Source organism: Ictalurus punctatus, chromosome 18 (genome assembly GCF_001660625.3).
Source record: "Ictalurus punctatus breed USDA103 chromosome 18, Coco_2.0, whole genome shotgun sequence".
NCBI lineage: Eukaryota > Metazoa > Chordata > Actinopteri > Siluriformes > Ictaluridae > Ictalurus > Ictalurus punctatus.
In genome coordinates, this window is record NC_030433.2 from 12,904,888 (window position 1) to 12,928,898 (window position 24,011).

At 40.4% G+C, this 24,011-nt stretch overlaps 2 protein-coding genes across 2 annotated transcripts in view; one reads left to right on the forward strand and one right to left on the reverse strand.

Annotated features, from left to right (window-relative positions):
• The window catches only part of pcxa (pyruvate carboxylase a), a 180,021-nt gene that overhangs the window by 109,649 nt on the left and 46,361 nt on the right, over positions 1–24,011 (forward strand). Inside the window, exon 10 of the mRNA XM_017492563.3 lies at positions 3,553–3,735. Within this exon, the coding sequence (XP_017348052.2) occupies positions 3,553–3,735 (183 nt within the window). The remainder of the gene's footprint in view (positions 1–3,552; positions 3,736–24,011) is intronic.
• The window catches only part of lrfn4a (leucine rich repeat and fibronectin type III domain containing 4a), a 15,631-nt gene continuing 1,877 nt past the window's right edge, over positions 10,258–24,011 (reverse strand). Inside the window, exons 2-4 of the mRNA XM_017492564.3 lie at positions 23,605–24,011; positions 19,893–21,498; positions 10,258–16,379 (exon numbers count right to left, since the gene is read on the reverse strand). The exon at positions 23,605–24,011 is cut by the window's right edge and continues 103 nt beyond it. Coding sequence (XP_017348053.1) covers positions 15,308–16,379; positions 19,893–21,475 — 2,655 coding nt within the window. The 5' untranslated portion in view covers positions 21,476–21,498; positions 23,605–24,011 and the 3' untranslated portion in view covers positions 10,258–15,307. The remainder of the gene's footprint in view (positions 16,380–19,892; positions 21,499–23,604) is intronic.

A 24,011-nucleotide genomic window follows, 5' to 3' on the forward strand; every position in this document is an offset into this window, starting at 1 on the left:
TTTTGAAACTTTTTTGATACCACTAAATATTCTGTGATACAATTTGGATTCATTAATCAACAATTTTCTATTTCTATTTTTCAATTTTCAATTTTCTGATGCAATACAATAAAATTTCGACTCCTAAGGTTCGTTATTTGACCATGCTAATGCCTCTGCTACAATGCAATTCATCGTTAAACCTTGATTTATTATTATTACTTTTATTTTAGCTTTTTTATCGGGGGAATGCTTATCTCCTGACCAGAAGATCATGACCAATGAAATGACTCTTTCTGGAAGGAGGAGCAGCTCTGGGCAGTATGTGAAGCAGCAGGCTGTATTTGAGCCATTGGACCGTGAAACGCTTGTGATTTACAGTCTATGTTGTCTGCTCACTAAACTACAGCAGATTTTTTTTTTCTTCATTTTTAAAAATTTTTTTTATATCAATTAATTGAATTCTGTCCACCACAATGTCTGTCTGTCAGACGATTAATCAGTGTTTTATGGTTCCTAAATGTAACTTTAATGACACTTTTAAGTTGACGGTGGACTTGTACTTATGGACAATACATGACCATAGTATTAAGTTCTACCTGGACAATGTTTAACCATTCCAGAATGCAAAACTCTACTGCATGAAATCTACTCACAAGGGATACAGTTCAGGGTTACTTTAAATATACATTTTCAAAATTCTGGGAGAAAAATACATAGAACTATATTCTGTGTTGAAATACTGTCTGGTTTTATAAGGTTCTCGTCGTTTCTTATTAAGCAATCTTGCTCAGTATATTATTAATAAATGGTTTAACTCAGCAAGGAGTTTGAGACATTATCAATAATGATTATATTCCATAAGATCTATGATGCTTTCTGAAATGCTACATTTGTACTTAAACGAGATATTGAGTCCCTCCAGGATTTTTGCGACCGCAGAAATGAACTCAAAATCAAGCAAACTCCGCAATATTTGGTGGGGCTTGCAATTTTTCAAAATATCTGCAGATTTAGCCGAAGACGAATCATTTAACATCATTACAACGCACATTCAGCCAAAGCTGTGTCGCACATGAAAAAGCTAAAAGGTCTCATTTACCAGCAAGCATAACTACGAACAATTTTGTGCAATTTCAATTTCACTAATTCAAGTAGTTTTCCACAAAAAACCTCACAAAAAGCTCCCAAGTTGCATCACAACTTAATAAAAGCTGCTGCAAAATCAAGCATTTTTGGCCGCAACAGTCTCAAAAAACTGTGAAATCCTGGATGGACTGAATATTTTACCTTTTAAATTTCATTTGAAAACATTTCTCAATACAGTTACATCACACACACATTAAAATACTGTATATTAGAACATACACTTGTTTCTGTGCACACACTCATTACAGACTCTCAAGTCTGCTAGCTGACATAAGTTTATTCAGTTCATCTCCCATGGTGCGTGTGAGTAATCAAGTAAAGACAACTTTTATTTATTTATTTTTATTTATTTTTTAATAAATAGTCTTGTGCACTTATTCAAATCAAGTCTGCTGTCAGCAGTTTTAGGCTTAAGTCTTACACTGACAGTTAATCCTGTAAGTGGTAGGAAATAACTTGACTGTGTAGTGGAGTAGCTTTAATCTCTTATCTAATAAAAGAAGCAAAAACAGTGGTTAAGCAAATGTAACTACTATAAATGATGGAATTAATTAATTATTTTTATTTTTGTTTCTCTTCCTTTTTTCTCTCCTTCTCTATATCTCACATTCCTCCTCACCATCACAGTCACTTTATTCTCTTACACATCGCTATCAGCACTTTTCGCCCCGGGTTTCACCAAAGCGCGCAACTGCAGACAATGACCACACTTGGGTGGTGGGGGTGTGTGGCCAGGTTTTTTTTTTTTTTTTTTTTTTTTCCCCCCCCTGACATAGAATAACTTTATCTCTGGAAAGTGCTCTATGTTCTGTTTGATTTTTGAAAAACCCCAATCAGAAATCCCAGAAACTAGCAAGTTCTCACCACGGTCTCTTTTTAAATAAAGCGTAATTGGAAGTGTATGTGCCATCTTTGTGAGCTTGTAACTTCTTTAGAGCTGACTGTTTCCTGCTCGGTACAATTTATCTTAACAGTGATGATGATAATTTACACTAGGTAGTGCGGAACATGCAGTAACAAATCGATGATCGCACACTGTCGTTATTTCTGTTCTTTGACTGTACCATTATTATATCCCTGTCCTGATTTTGGTTACTATTCTTCCTGGAGTACCAAATATACTGGACAAGGATATGCAGGGGGGGGGGAAGTCAACAATGATGCTGATCATTGATCGGTCAAATCCAGTCGTCCCAAATCCTCTCTCCAGTAAGACAACTGCTTAAAAAAAGTCAAAATAGTTTTACTTCAGTGCTGTGAAGAACAATAAAACAAGTATGTTTGATGTAGCCTGATTAGCTAGAACCACTGTTTCACCATAATGCTCTACTGGGTTCATGCCACATTTACTTTAATTACCTGACACAGTAACCAGAAAAGTTGTTCCGTTTTGTTGTTTATTTGTATAAATACACTATATGGCCAAAATTATGTGGTCACCTGACCCATTAAACCAGTGTGGATTTGTTGGATATTTCACTCCAAAACCATGGGTGTTAATATGAAGTTGGTCCCCCTTTGCTGTTATAATAACCTCCACTTTTCTGGGAAGACTTTCCATGAGGTTTGGAACGTTGCTTTGGAGATTTGCCCATTCATCCACAAGCATTGGTGTGGTCAGGCGAGAAAGCCAATAATGTAGTCTGTGTTCCAGGTCAGGGCTCTATGCAGGCCACTCGTTTTCTTCCACATCAGCTTTTTCAAACCATGTCTTCATAGACCAAGCTTTGTGCACAGGGACGTTGTCATGTTGGAACTGGTTTGGGTCGCTTGGGTCAGGAAATTTTCATGCTACAGCATACAAAGATATTCTATACAATTGTTTTTCTCCCAGTTTTGTGGCTGTTTTGTGGAAGGCTCATGTGTGGGTATGATTGTCTGGTATCCACATTCATTTGGCCATATAGTGTACATTTGGTTCTGGTTCGGTCATCTGACCTTTTGTAGAGTTTGTACTGTGTGCGCTCAGTCTACTTTTGGTTTCTCCTTCAAAGGCATTTTGAAAAAACATTGGTGGAAAGAGTAAATAACTCACCTTCTTAATCGCTGCTGATGCCGTGCTCCTGATGTGTCAGCAACATGAGCTGAAAAATATCAGCCCAAATGCACGCACAGTCTGGGAGGCTTGATACGTCACTGCATGTATCCACAATCTGGGCTAGAAAGAAATCGGTCCCAGCGTTGCTTCATGCCTTTTTAACTTTATTTGTTTGTTTGTTTGTTTGTATTAAGACCATTTGTGGTCTTGGGTTCAGTTCCACAAAATCCCATGATGAAGATGAAGAATAAAAAAAAATAGTAGTAGTTGTAATCATGTTTATTGCAACCTCAGAAGGAGAACACATGATATGGTTTAAAGGTTCCGTAAGTAATATTAATTTAATCTCACACCTTATCTCTCTCTCTGTCTCTGTGTCTATGCAGGTTTTTCGCAGCGGAGAAGGGATGGGCATTCGGCTAGACAGTGCTTCTGCTTTCCAGGGCGCCGTGATCTCCCCACACTATGATTCTCTCCTGGTTAAAGTCATTGCCAGTGGTAAGGACCTTCCTGCCGCTGCTGCCAAAATGAGTCGGGCCCTCGCAGAGTTCCGCGTGCGTGGGGTCAAGGTAAGAGCTCAACATTCAGCTTTAAGGGTTAATCAGCTAACCTAAATTCCCCTCGTGGGTCTGAAGCAATAAAGCAGGAAGCACCTGAGTTCAGCAAGACTATTAAAGCAGAATTCCTCAGCTGAGGTCTTTGCTGAAGCAAAAGTGCTGAAGCAGCAGTTCTGAGAACAGCGTGCATGTTTAGCGTAAAACAGTTAAATACGATTACAGTGCTAATGCCTTAGTCAGGAAAGGATGCACGGCCCAAAGTGCTGAAAGTGTCAGCGTGTCTCATGAGGGAGGGGACGGAGTGACGGGATGCAGGGAGAAAGAGCTGAGCAGCGAGTGATTAAAAGTGACTAGTGTAGATGTTTGCACAGAGTTCTGTTTGTTAAATGTCATGCTTATACAGCTAGTTAGGAAACCTGTCTCTTCCTTTAAAAAAAAAAAAAAAAAAAGTATGAGCATGTCACATTATCAATTTCCCTGTCCTGCATTCTGAAGCAGAGCTTGAAATTTCTCTACTTTTTGAAGATGAGAGTTCAAACTTGGAGTCTAATTATACAGCATGAGTCACGCTAGGCTGTAGTCTACACACACACACACATATACATACATATATATATATATATATATATATATATATATATATATATATATATATATATATATATATATATATATATATATATATATATATATATATATATATATATACATATACATACATACATATATATATATATATATATATATATATATATATATATATATATATATATATATATATATATATATATATATATATATATATATATATATACATACATACATACATACATGCATGCATACATGCATGCATACATACATACATACATACATACATACATACATATATATACATACACACACACACATGTTCTATGTTTACCAGACAGCCCAGTGATGGCTATAAATTGAATGCACTGGTTGTATACCACAGCTATTTCTGCTGAAGTGCTGGGGAGGTGAGAAGATCAGAGGGCTTTTTTTAGGTTATCTTTTCCATCAGTCAGCTGGAATTAAATGTGTTTTTATATAATGGATGTAGGGTTTTGTGCATGCTCTGTTTAGCGAATCTGTTTTTTGTTTTTGCCAGCTCTGGCTTAAAAATTGACTGAACGCCTCCTTTGATAAAGGAGTACGTGGGTCTGAGTCTGAATGAGGTGTCGAGTGGGGGAGTGAGAGCAGTTGTGTTACGGTACAGCTGAGCGTCAAGGTGTAGAGTCAGGGAACCCTTTAATGTTCCACTTTATTATGGACTTTGTATTTTGTCACTATCATATTCTGTCTGCCTAGGTCTCTCTTGATCTTTACTCTTTGTGTGTGCACACGCACACCTTTCTTTGCTTGCTCAGTCAAACGTCGAGTAAAAACAAAAAAACTGACCCTTTCCAGTTTTGAGCAGGATGAGAAATCTCTCTATTCTGACCACACACAACTTCTAGTTTCTGCCTCTTTCTTCTTTCCACTTATTCCTTTTTTTTTTTTTTTTTTTTTTAAACTACTGTTCTGCTCACATCTCAGTGCATTGTTTATTTTCCACCATGAGCTCCAAGCCTGCTGAGCTGGGTGCTGTGCTTTAATAGGCAGTAGAACAGTAGTGTATTGAATATGGCTGGAGGTCCTTATGCAACACAGCCTGACCATTTTAAATAATGATCGAGATCAGTCCCCTTAATGAAAAATTTCCCCCTTTTAAAATACACCAGCACTCCAAAACACACTTATATAAATGAATAGTCTGGTGTGTTACAACACTGAAGTATCAAACTCTGGAAGCGTAACAGCTGGAACCTGTCTTGGTTACTTTTCTACTTGCCTATGCAGCGCAGGAATCTTCAGTAACAGTATCTGATAACATTCTCATGGAATACTGTGGAAGATCTGGCTGGTTTATATATCTTTCCATACAACCAAATGCTGAATGAAATGCGAATCAGGTGTTGCTACTGCTGTTAGTGTTTTCTCCATGGTGTTAATGAACTGTGGCAGCTATGAGAGAAACGTGATTTGTGGTCTCCTGGTTTGAACCTGTCGTGGCCTGATCTTCCAATTATTCAGGGATGACTTGGAATGTGGCAGCTTGGAAATCGCTGAGAAGATGGCACTGCAATTTGAGAGTGAACTACCACTCGTGTCTACCTAAGTGCTAAATTTACACTCGAGCATTGTGCTCGAACATATCAACTTGTAATGACCGACGCTGCTGTCGCTTCTTGATGTGTACTGTCCAGTGTTTTCCATAGTTCCAATCAGAAACAGTAAAAATGGGTTTGCTCGGTTTGTCCTGGTTTTGTTAGCAAGCTAATTATATTAGCTACATACACTCATCAGAAACACCAGTGATCTCTGGTACCTTCTTCTAAGCTTTACTTTTTTCTTGATATAGTTACCCTGTGATGGGTTGGCACCCTGTTCAGGTGTCCCTGTCCTGAGTTCCATGGGATAGGCTCCAGGCTCCTCCTCCAGGCTCCTCTGTGACACTGTATAGGATAATGGTACGGAAAATGGATCTATGGATGAAAGTCTATATATACATTTAATTACAGGTTGTAAGGACAGGATTAAATGAAACCACGGTTATATGATTTTCTTCCATGTTAGTGTCAGACAGTAAATGCAAATTAATTGCAAGAAGGAACTAAAGTTGCAATTGGGGACGTGAAGAAACGATGGACCACTTGTGCTGTAGGATTGGTCCTAGCCAATCATTTGGATTAGTCTCTTTACAGTAGCTAATTTGCCTGGGATTGAGAGATTCTCCATTCTCGTTGAGCTGTCACTGAAATTCCTGCACCATGTCATGGGTCATTCCATCATCCATCCATTTTCTGTACCCTTTATCCTACACAGGGTCATGGGAGCCTGGAGCCAATCCCAGGAGACTCTTTGCAAAAGGTAGGGAACATCCTGCACTGGGTGTCAACCCATCGCAGGGCACAATTGTGCGCACACACTTACACACCCATTCCCACACTATGGACAATTTATAACTGCCAAGCAGCCTACAATGCACATAGTTGGACTAGGGGAGGAAACTGGAGTACCTGAAGAACATGCGAACTCCACACACACAGGGCAGAGGAGGGACTTGACCTCCAACCCTGGAGGCGCGAGGCAAACAGGCTCCACCCTGCACCCCACCGTGTCATGGATGTACATGGAACATGATGGTAAACATCATGGGTACTTTCTTCTCTTACCCTTCCTTTGTGTAAACCATTGTCCTTCTTATTTTCATGATCCCTCTTGTGCTCTTCATCTCAAAAGCTGAGACGTGTCTACCACTGCTCCAAGGTGCTTGAGTTGCTCCTGTGAATTTTTTTATTAGGCATCTTTATTAGGCCAATTTATTTAGTACCTCGCCGTCGCAGGAGATTAAATTACCTGTTCAAATACCAGGGCCGAGTTAAGTCCTGCGCAATCCTCTGAGGTATAATGAGCAAACTGTGGTGTGTTGGCATCACCAGTGAGGCTTTGCTGTTCAGGGAATAGGCAGCATAGCTCAGAGGGAGAGCAATTAAACAAATGAGACGGATAGAGAGGGAAGATGGTGAGAGAGAGAGAGAGAGAAACTAGGTCAGGTATTATTAGATGATCGATTCAATACTGAGCATTTCTGTCGCACTGATTTTGCCTTGTGTAATGGCAGTTTTCTGCTTTTTGTGCAAATTTAAGTCAATGAATTAGAGCAGGTTTATTCATTTATTTATTTATTTATGCTCATCATTAGCTAAGAGAAAATACTGTCACGTAGCGATTCCTCACTGCAACATCTTTTAAATGGCTTTTGCAGTGTGTCAACTGGGGGGGTGAGAAAGTATTAATCTTGGGTTTTAGCTGGTTTTCCATGCTGGAAAATGAAAGTGGGATCAGCCAGTATAAAGGTCTAATTTGGTCATCCTATAGATGACCATCCTATAAAGGTCTGGCTTTATTGGGGTGCCAATCTAAGGGAGGGAAAAATACATCAGCATCCATAGAAAATGACATAATATGGCTATTCTGAGTCTTATCTGTGTATGGCTTGAGGAGGATCTACGTCAGGCATAAGAGACCCGCATCTAAGCAACATTTTTCATCTAGCAAGCTACAAAAAAAAAGTATTAGGGGGCTACTTAAGTATGCTAGAATTAAGAATTCAATATCATTAACTAATGGTAGATAAAAACAAACAGAAGAAATCCACTGTTATTTGTATAAATTATGATTATCTTTAATATTTTAAATATAAGTAAAATAACAATAATAAACTTGACCAGTGTTTGCTTTCCAGGCACCAGGGAGTATTTGGCTTCTGTCTTAGCTAGCTAGCTTGTTTATTCCTGCATGACATTACACTCATTGCCAATTGTCGATATTGGCCAGTGATGAAAAGAACTTCTCAGAATTGTTGTCGTTCAAAGTAGCCCATCACAAGTCATTCAGTTTTGCATCATATGACATTGATAACTGCCCTTCTGATGACTACTACATCTATTAGATTAGTTTCAACTTCGTCACTGAGAGGAGTACAAAGCCAACAAGATGCAGTTAGTAAATCAGCAGGTGGCATTAAGTATGCAGGGCAGACGAGACAACGAGGTAGGGTGGCAGCAAAGTGACATGCAAATGGCATGGTATCAACAGTGCAAATGTAGCATAAGGAATGGAAAATATTGCTAATGGCATGGTGTGTGTACATGAATCTTAAGACATAGATTAAAGTGAAGACAATACAGTGGTAGGTGTAGGTAGTGAATTTTGAGCCATTGACATGAGTGGAGTCTGCACCAGAACAGTACAACTGAATATAAGGTGCAATTAGGAGTATGTGCAAGGTTGGTCTATTTGCAGAAGTAGGGGTGTGTGTCTGCAGAATTTTCAAGCTGTGCAATGGTGCTAGTGTACTACTACTATTACTACTGATGATATGGTAAATGGTCTGCACTTATGTAGTGCTTTTTTAACTTTAGCTCTATAAAGCGCTTTACACTGGTTCTCATTCTCACACCAATGGTAGCAGAGCTGCCATGCAAGGCACCAACTTCCCATCAGGAGCAACTTGGGGTTCGGTGTCTTGCCCAAGGACAAAAACACCCAAACATAAACATCAACACCAACCCTATGATTAGTGGACAACCTGCTCTACCACCTGAGCCACAGCTGCCCATGATAATAATGATAATAGGTGGAGAGCATGGTGGCTTTGTGGTTAGCATGTTTGCCTCTCGCATCCTGGGTTTGGGGCTTGATTCCACCCTGAATGGGTCGTGCTTGCATGTTCTCCCCATGCATCAGGGGTTTCCTCTGGGTACTCTGGTTTCTTCCCCCAATCCAAAGACTTGCGCTGTAGGCTGATTGGCGTGTCCAAATTGTCCGTAGTGTGTGCACCTGTGCCCTGCCATGAGTAGGCACCCTGTCCAGGGTTTCCCCTGCCTTGTGACCAGAGTCACCTGGTATAGGCTCCCTGTGATCCTGTGTAGGATAAGTGCTACAGAAAGTGGGTGGATGGATAATACTATTCAATGCACTTTCGATTTAGGCTTGATCTGGGTACGAGTCTAAAACCCCCCCCCCCCCCCCCCCCCCCCCAAAGGGTCATCCAGTATAAACAAGGCTAATTATCCATTAGTTAAGACTCCTATTGTACAGCAGCTACCATCGCAGTCACTTCTGGTTTTCTCGAGTGCTTATTTCCAACCTTTCTGCAGTTTTGGTTTCAAATCTTTGTGTACATAGACTTTCACACATTTTTTGACAGTGTTGACCCAAAATGTAGTGATGGGATGTCTTCTGCACTTGCTCTTATTTCACATACTGTAGGACTGCCGTGCTCTGAAAATATCTCAAATAAAATATATTGGGTACATTTTTGGGAATGAGTCGTGCAATCGTCCCGAGCGACATGCATGAACAAGCCTAGCCCTGTCCTGCCTGAAGGATTTTGGTAGAGACTTTGAAGACGAGATTCATGACTGAACGATTCCAAAATGTGTGACTGACTTTCAAAAGACACCAGAGGAGGTTGTGGATGGGTGTTAAGGTTTGGATTTTCAGCAAGAGACTTTTGAAATTCTAAAAGCTGTCCATCCCAAAAAAAGAGACACTGGGATCTTTGACTCCTCACAGCTCCCTGATGAGTGATAAACAGTTTAATAAATGCATGAATATTTCCTCTCATGTTCTTATCTTTGGTGTAGTTTTGCCTGCTTCAAAGACTCAAGCTATGTTGATCTGAGGGATTTCACGCCTGAGCCGCTTAGTACTGCAGCACTCATCTCACATTTCTGCCTGCTCTCATGCTCTGATATGCACTTGTTCTTTCTGTCCACTTTTGCCTTTTTTCCAGACTTTCCTTCTGTCCAAGAGGGACACTGTTATTGCATGATACCAAGGTGTTGCACATCACTGTCAGGAAAGTGTGCCATGCTGTGTGCCCAGAGGCCATATTGGATTTAAATGGAAACTATGGGAATGGAAAGAGATGCACTGAAGAGAAGTGCTGCAGTAGCAGAGCTATCAGACAGTGATGGAGAAGCAGCTGAGACTGATCATCTGCAAAAAAAAAAAATGGAGGGAGCGTGGAAGAGTGAGCGAAAAAGAGCAGAGGAGGAAAACTAACCCAATCACTGTCTGAAGTGAATATGTGAAATTGAATAAAGAAGCAGACTTAAATATGCCCTCTTATTGCCCTAGGGAGGTTTGGAATTTTTCTACTATAAGAGGAATTGGTCCCTTAGCAGTCATTCTTAGGATAATAAATGTTATATTTTCACAGAGGTGCAAGGTTGTGCTTATCTGCGTTGCTGCTGTATTCTTGTGCCTGTTAGAAGCTTCCTGCTGAGGATGGGGAGTGTAACTGAGCTGCTCTCTTCAGTCAGGCTGACCTCGTTAAACAAGGATGTGCTATTTAATCGATAAACCTTATTCCCGGAAAAAAAGGGAAAAAGATTTGGGGTCCATTTGGGCTTTCTTGCTGCTGTACTGCACGTTCAAATGTGGGCGAGCGCTTTGACTTTCTATTGCATTGATTTAGCTTTGGTTCTGGGGTGGGATTGTTCTCCCAGCACCCAACTCTGTGGTTTATGCGGTCAATAGTATCTTCTGTCAGCTGGAAGCTTTTATCAGTATTGCGATGTAAGCCTTCGCAAAGATTTCTGCATCCCTCTGACTAAGAGATCTCAACTGTCCTGTTTCTCTTTCCTGCTTGAAAGGAAAAAGAGGCCGTGGGAAATGATAACATCATTGTATTGCAAACACTTGTCCTTGTTGGGAGGAGGCTGACCCAACTAACCTCAGAGATAACAGGGGAGGGAAAAAGAAAAAGCAAAGGTGGTTGGGTAATTCTCATCTGGCTGGGGAAGGCTTACAATATGAATGTGATTTGCTTCTTAAAGCTGTCTTCTATTCCTCTCCTGTACACCTTACCTCTTCTCTCTTCTCACTCGGCTTAAATTGGAGGCAGAATGGGTACTTCATGACCCTTCTGCCTGAGAGATGTCTAAAAACATCCGCTCAGCCTGTCCTCCGCCTTCAGTATGACTGAGACACAGGATGACTAAAGGAGGTGAGAGAGGGATGTGGACAGGACAAGAACCCTATTACATGGTTCAACTTTTTTTTTTCTTTCTTTTTTTTTCTTTTTTTTTTTCTTCTCCCAATTCTGGACATTACATTAATCTTATCTGAACAATGTGCTCCAGGTGTCCCAATTAGCTCAGCATGCTCTGCACTCAAGTCTACCGAGTGCCAAAGAGCAGCACGCAAGATCTTTATCTTTTTTCACAGGTGTGGCGCATGTAGCTGTTCACTGTAGAGCATATAGGCTGACATCTGAAAGGCACAAATCGAGCCTTTTGTGCTTGGCGTCATGGCATGAACAATGCGTGTCAGCGGAGGGAAGTATGCTCTCATTAGTGTAGTTTTTGTGAGGAGCCCGTATGTAGAGCAGGTCTGGAATTTGAGACAAAGCGCAGTTGGAGATGCTGAAGTTGAGACTGGATTGCTGATGGTGTGTTTTGAAGAGCTATCTAGAGCTCTGTCAATAGCCAGAGAAAGAGAGGGAGCTACAGTGGGTGCAGCTGCAGCAGAGTTCTCACAGAGAGAACAAACTGTCTCTGTCTGCATAGCTGGTGCCTGTCGTCCTGCATACGTGATCCTCTCACTGTGAGAATGTCTATCGGTGAGGCTTAAAGGTATGGTGAGTGATTTTTGGCAGAATTCAGTGTTCATCACAACGCCAGACTCCAAAATGCATTCAAACGCTTGTGATTGACTACACATCCTGCATCTGTAGCACAAGCATTCATACTTGCTTTCACACTTTCCTGTCCTTGTTGCCTTCAGCCTAGGCTTTTGTGTTGCCATGATGTCCTCCTGACTATTGAATTTACTCTCCGATTTCCTGCCATTTTTCTCCACATATTTGGTCACTTACTAGTTCCCACCCACCAACCAGATCCCCCCAATCATTCAGCAGCTTCCAACCAGAGTGTCAAGGCTAACATTTGCTTCGTTTGAGACCCATGAAGCCAGCCAAAAGTATCTTTTTGAACTGCTGCTTTAAAGGGCAGTGTAACACACTTGGAGGAAAACCCTATCCATCCTCTTCTATTTATGAGCTTGCAGATGGCTGTGATTGGGTAGTGTCACTTTGACAGACAGGGGAGAGAGTATGCTATTCCTTCGACCCAGAGAGCATGGCCAGGTTTGCTTCCTTGGCTCTCAGCCACAGATTTTGGGATCTGATCTGAAGATCACCCGATAATAGGGTGAGCGCTTCTCTTTCACAACTTGGTGAATTAACTCTTTAAAAATAGATGTTAGTTTTGCATTTACTATAAAATCACTTGTTAAAATACTCCTCATAGTGTACAACCTCAAGTTGTACTCATGGGTGTATTCAACTTAGGATGAGCTAACTGCATTTTGCCAAATCATGGTTAATATAGCTGCACATAAACTTGAGGCTTGTGGCTTTTAGTAGTGGGAGTACCACCAGTACCGAATGCTGGAAACGAAATGAAATAAAGTTGGAAAATAATGGTCTTGTACAAAAGAGAACTCGTCATGCCCAGATATGCCAGTTTGTTAGAATCTTTAGTGTCCTGACTGTATCTCTTTTAGCGGTAAAGATTTGTTTAACGCTGTGTTGCGATCAGGGAAAATTGCTATTGCACAAGCCTACATCCTGTATGTACATCCTAGGTGTATGTGCACCACACACCAAGATATAAAGAGGCTTCTAACCTGGTTACAGCAGCGGCCTCCTGCAGCACCAAAAAATCATTCCATTACTATTCCACACCCCAATCTTTATCCCTCCCTTCCTTATCTATGCCATCCATCTCTAAGCATTTCTCAAGCCCTTTCTTTTGTCTATTCCACAAACATTCTCACCATAAGTCTGTCTTTTAGTGTCCGAAACCATATTCTTTATCTGCCCAACGGGGGGGTGGAGAAATATGGCTGGAAATAACAAAGACTTGGCAATAAAGCCATGAGTGATGACTGAGGCTTTATGTGGACTTTTAACGAGCATTTGTTCTTTCACTTTGACGTTTGTGCTTTCTTCCCTGGATAGTTTTAGCACTAATAAAGTATTTGCAGCAACGCTTTGGGAGGTAACGCAAGCATTCATAACATGATGCTGGCTTTTAGAACCATCGCAATTATAGTGCAAAATTTATGTTTGAGTATTCCGGGAGTAAAATTGCTTACACTGTAAATGCAGAATGGGCTATGATAAAAGCGCACATGACTGACCACGACACTCATTTGCTTTTTCTTGGTTGTGGTGGATCCAGACAATACCAGGAATGCTGGGGGAAATACGTTTGTATACGCATTCACACCTAAGGGTCATTTAGTGTAGCCATTTTACGTACCATGTTTTTGGGAAGTGGAAAAAAAACAGAGAACCAAGAGGAAGTCCACATTGACATGGGGAGAACGTACACAGACAGGAACCTGAGCTCAGGATTGTGACACTGGAGGTGTGAGGTGAAATTTAAAAATAAATAAATAAAAATTTCGTGAAGATATTTAAACAGTTCTATCAATTATATCAAAAGCCTCCATTTTTATAGACTTATCTTGTGCATTATTTGTCATGTAGTATATCTTACGGGGGGAAAATGACATCCACAACTGACAGTCTGAATCTGAATTCACGAAGGCACGTAGACAGACAAATATTTTTCAGGAATTGTTGTGAAGTCTTCATGTACAATGCTACAAATGCACGCTTCCCCGTTTGCCTACAGCTTTGCAGTGTTCGTCTTCCTTTCTATTCCTCTTTGAGATCTTAAGACTTTTATTACTTTGTAGATTATTCAATCTGTGTCAGCATGAATTCTACTAAATAAATTTGCCTCCAGTGTAATTATGTTAGCACATTAGCAGTGGAAAGTTTAGAAATCTTATAACAATAACCAGCTGTCATGTAGTCATATGAGATTCCATGTGTCGTGTGAGGTATTTTCCACTTCATTAAGGTTAAAAAGCTCACTTTTTAATCAAAGTTCCTATCATGAAGGATTCACCTCTTCAAAAATAGCAGCTTTATTCCATAATGCAGAATGTCCATTTGACATAATTTTAATTGTGTGTGTATGTATGTGTGTATGTATGTATATATATGTATGTGTGTGTGTGTATGTATGTGTATATTTATATATATATATATATATTGTGTGTGTGTGTGTGTGTGTATGTATGTGTGTATATATAATTTTTTTTTTTTTTTAAATTCTGAAGGAAAGTACCAGATGGGAACACTCAGATTGTAAGTCAGACTGGTGGGACTATTGATGTATGATGGTAGACAAATAAACACACATCCTTTTTAAGTGTTCATAGTTATTAATACTGCATTTCCAGTACAAATTCAGTATTAACATGATCATTAAAAAAAAAAAAAAATTTAAAACCTTATATTCATTCACAACCCTTTCCCTTACTGCAGAATGTTTTAGTGGATAATGTGCTTTCTTTCTAACTTTATGGTTTGTGTTTCGGATATTCTTCCTGGCACATTTGTGTTCAGAAGCAGTTGCACTGGTATAGGGTAGTGGCTGATTTATTGAATAATGTATTAATTAGTTAATTAATCTTGTTGAAACAGAAGCTCCAGGTTGTAATCCCATATGCTCAGGGCCTCATGACCAGGTGTGTTTTTGAATATAATTTTTCTACCAAATTCTGCCTCCTCTGGGTTTTTTTTTTTTTTTTTTTTTTTTTTGTCTTAATTTTATTTAATTTGGCCTCTTGGAGATTAAAAATTAACACCCAACAAAGTATACTTTAGACTTTGTGTAATGTACAGAACTCATTATACCATTTTTTTTTTTTCTTTTTTCTTTTCCTGACAACATTTTATTTTATTTATTTATTAATGTTTTGTGTTTTTTTTTTAAAGGTTTTTTTTTGCTTTTGCTTTCCTTGCTTCCATTGCATGAGGACATTGACTTTTTCTGTGTTTTGGGTGGCACATTTATTAGCTTGGCACATGCTGAACATAGTTTTCCACCAACTTAATCTTTCAGTCTTCCTTTTCTTACATCAGTCATTACACCACACTTTCCTCCAGGTCTCCTGGATTGGCGTCCATGCTACAGTTTGAATTTGAGTTGGAGTTTGAGTTGTTGGAGGCATATGCGTGCAGATATCCATGCACCAGTACGTGGCTATACTGCTCGCTCACTGTGCTGGAAGTGCTAGTGGTGGACGCGCAGTGGACCAGCATGCTGTGCAGCGACTGACTGCGGCGGGTCCAGATGACACTCAGCCTCTTGGCATAGCTGTAACATGTGGTGGTGGCGATGTCACCTGCATCAAAAGAGCAGCTGCGTCTGGTCCCTAGAACACACCTCTCTCCAGGCCAATTTGAACTCCTTTTCTCTCCCACCTGCCCTGTCTGAGTGAGGGCCAGTGAGGCTAAAGATTGTTTTACACCTTGCATCATGTCTTTGTCGTTTTCTCTTTCTAGAGACCGCCGCAGCTTCAGCTTGCTGTCATGCATCATAGCTTTATGTGCCGGGTGGGGCAAAGTGTGTGCACTTTTGGCTGGGGAGTAGTAGAATGTCACTTTATCACTCTCTGGTGTGAAAGAGGCATTGGGCTTGTGCCTCACCACGTCCATGTCTGAGCCCTGACTGCAGTGGGGCTCGTTGCTCAGTTTGACCAGCATGTGCTCCTTATGTTTGGCTTTGGCCTGAACTGCACTTGTTTGCTGGGCCAACAACCTGTTTGGCAACGCCACCATCATCATGCTGTTATTTCCGTTAGTCTGAGCGTAAACATCCACCCCTTTGGCTGGCAGGAACTCTCCCGACTGCCCGACATGGTCTTGACAATCACCGCACACTCTGTGTCTCATCATCATAGCCACGGTGAAGACCAGCAATGTTACCACCACCACCCCACCTACCATCACTGTTAGCGTGCCACCGAGGAAGTGAGCCTGCAGGGAGCGGCATTCTGGATAATCCTCTTTAGTGCTGAACTGGGTGCAACCCAACACTTTCGTGGTGGCCAAGGTGGAGATGCCGTCGTCAAAGATGGCCAAAACACACAGGCTGAAGTCTGCGCTTGAGACTAGATTTTTCAGCATGAAACTACTACTGGTAGGTGGCAGAATTCTGAAAAAAAAAAAAAAAAGAATAAAGAGAAGATATAACTATCATATACGTGCCTGAGAATTAGGGCCTTGCCAAGCTAAAGCCAAAGATGAATGAAATATTATACAATAAAGAGCAACACAAGTGTGCTAATAAGGAGTGGAGCTTGTCTGAGAAAGAAAGTAGTTACTAGAGCTGCGCTTTTGTAGTGGAAATTGCCTAAGTCAATATACTGCAACAATGTGAAAATGGAAATTCAAAGGAACTCACAGATACCAGAAAATAGGCAGTGTGACGAGCAGTGATGCATTTTTGCAATGACTCTAAACCCATGTTCTTCTGCCTTCCCTCTCCTGCATTGGTTACTATTTTGAAATGATCACGTCTGTGTCCTGCTTAAACCTTAATGCATCACTGCATCAGTGGCTGTACAATACCATTAAGAATATGCCCGTCATGGCTAAACAAGAATCATGCATTTGCCATTGGGAGGTAATTTTCAGCTATTGCATAAAGGCCTTGAGCAAATTTTAATCTCTCCTATACTGGCTTCAGTCTACTCTCTCCCCTTTTTGTCCCTCCTTCCCTAGCTATGCCAAACTGCCTTTGTTGGATTAATTGCATTTGCTGCTCTTCCTTTGATCCCTGGTAAGAAGGATTGTATGATCATTGAATAAATTTAGTATTTCTATGCAAAGTCATGCTACACTGCATTTATTATGTCTCTTATGATTTCTATTCATATGGGAATGCATAGAACTGTCCTGGGGGTGGGGGGTAGGGATGAATGCCATTTTTTCCAAAAGATACTTCCTCAATTGGCCAATTCACACTAGAAGAGTCATGTCAAGGTATGTCAATGCCCCCCCTGCATGATTGAAGTGTAAACTCATTTGAAGTTACAAAACCTCAATTTCTATACACTGTGCACCTTCTATTTTGGAGTATTAAGCAGATTTCCTCTTCTTGTTATATAATCCAGTTTAACAATTTGAGTTACAAACTGGGGGGCTTATATACAAGAAACTCGAAGTAATGAGCAGCAGGTGAGGTGCAATTACTAAACGGTGAGCGTTTGATCGGCTTGGCTGAGAGAGCGGTGTTGCAGCCAGTGGGGGATTTGGTAGCTCTCAAACTAGGCTTATTCTATTAATTAAACATCTCTCTCAAAAAAAAAATAGCCAGAAGTGTATTTAGCTACTCATAACTGAAATATCGAATGCTAGAGATTACAGCAGATTAAAATTGAACATACATTGCTGCTTGTTCTCCTGCCAGTGGTGCATAAGGAAATGAATCTGAGGGGGTGTCTGATTTGGATGACCCGAAGTCTTTATTCGAAGCTTGTGTGTTCTGGTGTGAATTCGGCTTATTAGGCAGTCAAAAATCTCCCATAAGTGTTAGGTTGCATTGAGATCTGGTGACTGAAGGCCATTGCACGTGACCACATCATTCATACTCATCAAACCATTACTTTTCCCTTGTGCTGTGTGGATGGTGACATTGCCATCTTGGAAGAGGCCACTCCCATAAGCATAGAAATGTTTCATCCTAGGATAAGTGATAATCTAGAAGGTTTGTTTTGAGGAAAAAGGACTTTTTTCATATTCGTATTTGAAGGAGTATTTCATAATGTGATGCATCTGTTACTGAATCATAATGTACACTACCAGTCAAAGGTTTGGAGACACTTGACTGAAATGTTTCTCATGATCTTAAAAAAACGTTTGATTTGAAGGTGTATGATTTAAATGTTTGAAATCGGTGTTGTAGACAAAAATGTAATTGTGCCAACATTTTATTTACAAAAAAAAATACATTTTTTAAAATGGATGACATGGAGCATAATATTCCAAAAAGCATCCATAAGTGTCCAGCATAAGTGGGAACTCCTTTTAATATGGTTTAAAAAGCATCTCAGGGGGATTCCTCAAGAAATTGGTTTAGAAAATGCCAAGAACACATTTCTGGAAATTCTAGGCAATAAGGGTGTCTACTTTGAAAATAGCTAAAATACTAAATTTGTGGGTGTTTTTTCTTTCTTTCTTTAATCACAACATAATTCCCAGGGTTCCATTTGTTATTCCAGAGTTTTGATGACTTTATTATTCTACAATTGGGGGGGGGATAAAAATAAAGATTAAGTGTGTCTAAACTTTTGACTGTTCGTGTATATTGTCTTGCTATGAATTACATAAGTCCTTGAGCTGCTGAAGTGAAACTGATTGGATGCTTTCTGCATGTAATGTGTTTATTCTGATTTACATCCTTTGCCTTCATATGTCACAGTCAAATATCTGGGTGACACCATTTAGTTTGTATATTTCTAAATATTTTGAATATAATTGAATAAAATCAGAGGCATCTACTAGACACATTTTGTTTGTTAAATGCAGGTAGTGTCATAGATGTTTTCTGCTTGCTCAGACTGGCTTTGGGTGTTTAGACTGAGAATGTTTGCAAGTTATGTATTAGTAACCTATTATGAGTGCTATTGTCCTTCCCTCCCACTCATCCTTTCATCACTCTGCTTTTCATCACTGAGCAACTGATGGAAAAAAGAGAAACCTCTGAGATTTATCTCACCTCACTTCTATCTTTCCTTTCTGCATTCAACCCCCCCTCCATATATTTATTTCTGTGTCACACAGACTTGGACCCCTCCCTCTCACTGTGCATTATTGATTCCCATTATAGGACACAAACTGCATATTGCTCTGTAGTAGTTCCATTTCCAGCCATTATGTCATAGTGCCTTCTAATGGCAAACCTATTTAAAATATATTTTGTTATGCATGCTGTTTTAGTGTTTTCATACATCTCCAATGCAATGCAGGCACAAGTGTGGGTGACCTGTATGCTGGTGCAGACTATATGTGGGTACAAATGTGGTTTGGTTTATATTGACCACCCTAACAGTGTTTTTGAATGTGATGAGCTGGAACCTGAGAGATCCTGTGAGGAGGTAGGGTTGGCTGGCTGAGAGAATAAATGAAGAAAATTGAGGCTGGGATTGAACTCATTTCATGCCCCTGGTAGGGATGCAGAAAGCAGACTGTCAGTGATGGTTTCTGACCTTGGAAGTAACTTCATGTGTAGAATTACTGAGACAATCTCTCTACCCCTGTGAACAGCTCTAACATAAAAGGTTACCACAGCCCTGCTTCCCTGTTGTGTCCTGCCTTGTCTCACTGCCTTCTCTTTCCTTTCTCCCTCTATTTAAATCCATTTCAGTCAGCCTGATCGGTTGTGGCATGATTCTAAACTCTGTAATTTGTGCTCTTTTAAGAGTTCATCCTTTCTTCCCTGTAGTCAGCAGGCCTTCTCACTCTATTTTCCCACCTTTAGACTATAAATGTTCTCTAGTGTCTCCGAAACCAAATGACAATCACTTCTCTGATTTGTTTCTTCTTTCATCACTATTTGTGACTTAAACTTTAGATCAGCTCACACTGGTCTGTATATATCGAAATGTGATGGCAAGTCATATGTAATTTGTGGCAACTTTAAGTTTTGCTAAGGATATGCTCTTACCTGTACACAAGGGCATCATCAGCTGTGCTATTGTACTGAATCTGGTACATCCACACCAAGTAAGGTGAAGTTCTGCCCATAAACCAGTGCACCTGAGCAGAGTTGGAGGTCACTTCCCGCACTCCAACCAATTGCTCAGTTCCAGTGCTACTACTGCTTGTTCCATCCTCCCCTTCATCTCCAGTCACATTCCTTACTGTTACCATCCCTCCTATAGCCCCTCCCCTTCCATGACTCATATCTGAGGCACCAGGGTCTCGGGGGTTAAAAAGTGGGACTGTTCCATTTCCTCTGTGAGGCAGTGGGATGATTTTCAACTCCACCTGGGCAGTGGACTCCCCAGCTGCATTGATAGCGATGCACGTATAAGCTCCATCATCTCTGGCACGTGTTACCAGAAAATCCAGGGTTCCGTTGTAATATGAGTGTATGCGGCTGGAGTTGGCCACAATCCGGTCATCTGGGGATACCCAGTGGATGACTGGCTCAGGGTCACCAATTGCACGGCACTTAAGCATGGCCCTCTGCCCCTCTAGGACCCACAGCTTGTTGGTGTTGCGGGTGATTAGAGGAGGCTCGCATATGAACTCTTCCTCTGGGATGGACCAGAAGTAACGTCCAGCAAGGTGTGCGGGTGTGGCACAGGTCTCCATATCATCCTCACGGATCAGCCTCCGCAGCCACAACAGCTCGCAGTTACAATGCAGAGGGTTTCCACCAAAATTCAGGCTGATGATGGCGTTGTAGGGTGTTGGGCTGACTACCCCAATTTGTGAGCGAGAAAACAGGGGATCAGGGGGAAGGGTCTGGAGCCTGTTTGAGGTCATATCCAAACGAGACAGCTTGTAGAGCTCACTGAAAGAGCCCTCAGCAATCTGGTCTATGAGGTTATGATCCAAGTTGAGGGTGCTTAGGCTGGCCATGTTCTGGATGGCTTCCCAGGGAACCCTGCGAAGGTTGTTGTAGGACAAGTCCAGGTCTTCCAGTGTTAGCAGGAAGTCATCAAAGGCATCAGCTGAGACATCTGTAAGCTGGTTGTTGTTTATGAAGAGATGCTGAAGGTTGAGAAGGCCTGTTAGATCCTGTGGTCCCACTACAGTCAACCGATTAGTGTCCAGGTGAAGCGACCGCAGGCTTTCCAAGTCTCCAAACGCCAGTGGGCGCAGAGCATGTATAGTGTTACGAGACAGGGTCAGATCCACTAATCCAGTCATGTTGGCAAAGTCGGGTCCGCCGACCTCCAGGATGTAGTTGTCTGCGAGACGGAGCTCCACAGTGCGGCGGTCAATATTGGGTGGGACAAAGAGCAGTCCTTTATTAACACAGAGCGTGCTTAGAGACTCTGATAAGTTCCGACACACGCAATGGAAGGGGCAGATGGAGACCATTCCCCATGTCTCTCCTGCAAACACACCAGGACAGCAGCCTAGCAGGATATAATTCACTAGGCCTAACCAAAGGAAAGACCAAGGGCTTATAAGACAGGAATCTGCTTTTTTGGGGCCAATGCATTTTTTCTCATGCAGCTGTTTCAGTGGTAGATCCTTTATTCTGGGTATGCACAGTAGTCCTGGACTTGGCATGATAAATTTATTTATCCACAGACCTGCGCAAGGAAGATAAGTCACAACATTAGCAGTTTCATCTCTACCAATTACCTGCAACACTGAAATTTGCTGCATTTGAATTTAGGTTAAATCAATCAAATATTGACCACTTAAGACTGTGCTAGCTAGGTACTTACAGTCTTAGCTTGTACATCTGAATTACTTCTACTGATAATCTATAGGCTTGATCTTCCATTAAGGTGTTCTGCAATACATAGCCTTGTTCTTCCAGTTACAGATTGTCATCACAAATGCAGTGGTCCACTAATACCAATGTTTCTTGTGATTTGCCAATATGCTTATCCAGAGCATGGTTGAATTACTTGAACTATGTGCAAGTTCAGAGTCTAACTACCTAGCAAATGATATCTAACTAGATTTGTTGGCAAATTGCTTGAATTTCTTGGCATTCATGCACAGGGTTGGAAAAAGTATGATGAAATTGTGCTTAAGTCAAAGTTATAACTTAACTGAAAATATGTAATTTCACATTTTCATGTGGAAACAAACTTCTTGGTTATCTATAACTGTAATAATCAATTATGCCGTTTTTGGAAAAAAAAAAAAATCAATCTCTGTAAGATATGCTGCATAGTTTACTAATGAATTAATCAGAAGTACAATATAAAATAAAATAAAAAAACAATATTTACCATTAGCAAGAACTCAACTTGCTGCCTGGCCAATTTTGTTAGCTACTAGTCTTAACACGTTAACATGTTAAATTATATAGCTTGGCGATGCAACTAGTAGTTAAATACAGCCAGTTAATGTTAGCAAATTAGGGAAACCCTCCACAACATTCGTTTTCAAATTAGATGGAGTTCATGCCTTTTTATATTTTGTACAAGTATTTGTGTAATGCAGCATTTTAAAACTTTTTACTGAGGTAGGATCCGGGGTGCTCTATATCGATACTTGATTGGATGCTAAACAGGAAATGATTGGTTGATGACCTGAGCCCATTGCTATGTATATTGTACAATTATTGGCTGGATGAGAAAAGAACAGGCCTTTTGAGTTTTTTAATGAGTCATTTGGAAGTCTAAATAAAACTGTTGGTAAGAAAAATGTACTGCAAGTTTAAAAAATGTTTTTAATTATGACTCCATCTTTTAATTTTTAATAATATTCAATTATAAAGCATGAATATCCCAAAATAATACTTCAGTACAGTAACAAATATAATTCAAGTAATTTTACACAATTGCAGTGATAATTTACTATTGTGATAAGTAATGGGAATGAGAAGTGGTCCCTGTGTTATTGCCTGAGACAAGGTTTTGTGAGATCTACCCAAGGCATTGATGAATGATGGCTTCTATATCACGGCTGTGAGATCGGATGATTTATTGACGTGTCTGTGTACGCAGGCGAAGTCGGTTTACTTTGGCACTATATCCTTTTGTTTGTTCTCTGCTCTACTGCCTGCTGCTTTCCTCCAGTGGTCTGATTGCTCCATTGCTCTGGTCCATGACTGCCTGCATGTATGCGTGCAGGGTTTTGTGTGCCGTGTCACGGTGTGTGTTATAACCCTGTCTGTGTGTAATGAAGCTGGATTGCTTTTTATGACTGTGATCAAAGTGCTGCAGTTTCTAATACACCAATAGATCGGCTGCTTGAGTGGATTTAATGCGCTGCAGTTGAAGGGATTCTTATATCAGTGTGTTGTGTGCTCCTCTCTGGCTTTGACTACGAGTATTTAACTTCTGAATATTTGATTTTATGGGAGTCTTACATAATGGTTCCACTGTCATGCACAGTGACTCTGAGAGGGATTTTTGGGGAAGGGATGGAGAAAATGTGATTGCGAGGGTGGCATCAATATAGCCTATGAGTAACTACATGAAAATCACTTGGCTTAGTTTGTGTGCACCATCTTAATGTTTAAATGCATCAGTGAAATTGAACATTTTATAAAAGTTTAAAGGAAAGGGCTTATTTCCTTAAAACATTACTAGTGACATTCATTAATAGTGACAGAATAATCTATTTTTATATCCTGAAGTAAGCATTCTGCAAAGATCTGTATAGTGTCATGGAATTTCACCTGTCGTGTGTGTGTGTGTGTGTGTGAGAGAGAGAGAGATTGAAATTCTTCATACCTGAGAAGTCTGTGGTGTTTTAACATTTAAAATGATCCCTTGCCCATTCTTTTCCACAAGATGTCTCATAGATATGTAAAAGGGAAATCCCAGGGACACAATGTTGTAAGCCAAACTGAAAGCATTGATTTATTTTTATTGTATTTTTTTTCACTTCTTGAATTTCATTACGTCCATGCTTCTTCAGTCCAGGAGATGATCTAACCAATTAACTGGTGACTGAGACATTTTTTCCCATGACGTCCATTTCCCCATGTTGTCCTCCGAAATATCCATGGCATTTACATACAGCTTGTATGTATAGGCACGGCTCATTATTGCCATTCATTATTCCTTGTGTGTGGGGGTGTTTTTTTTAAAAAAATTTTATTCATATATTCAAGGTACAATTTTCTCCATCTGTGTGA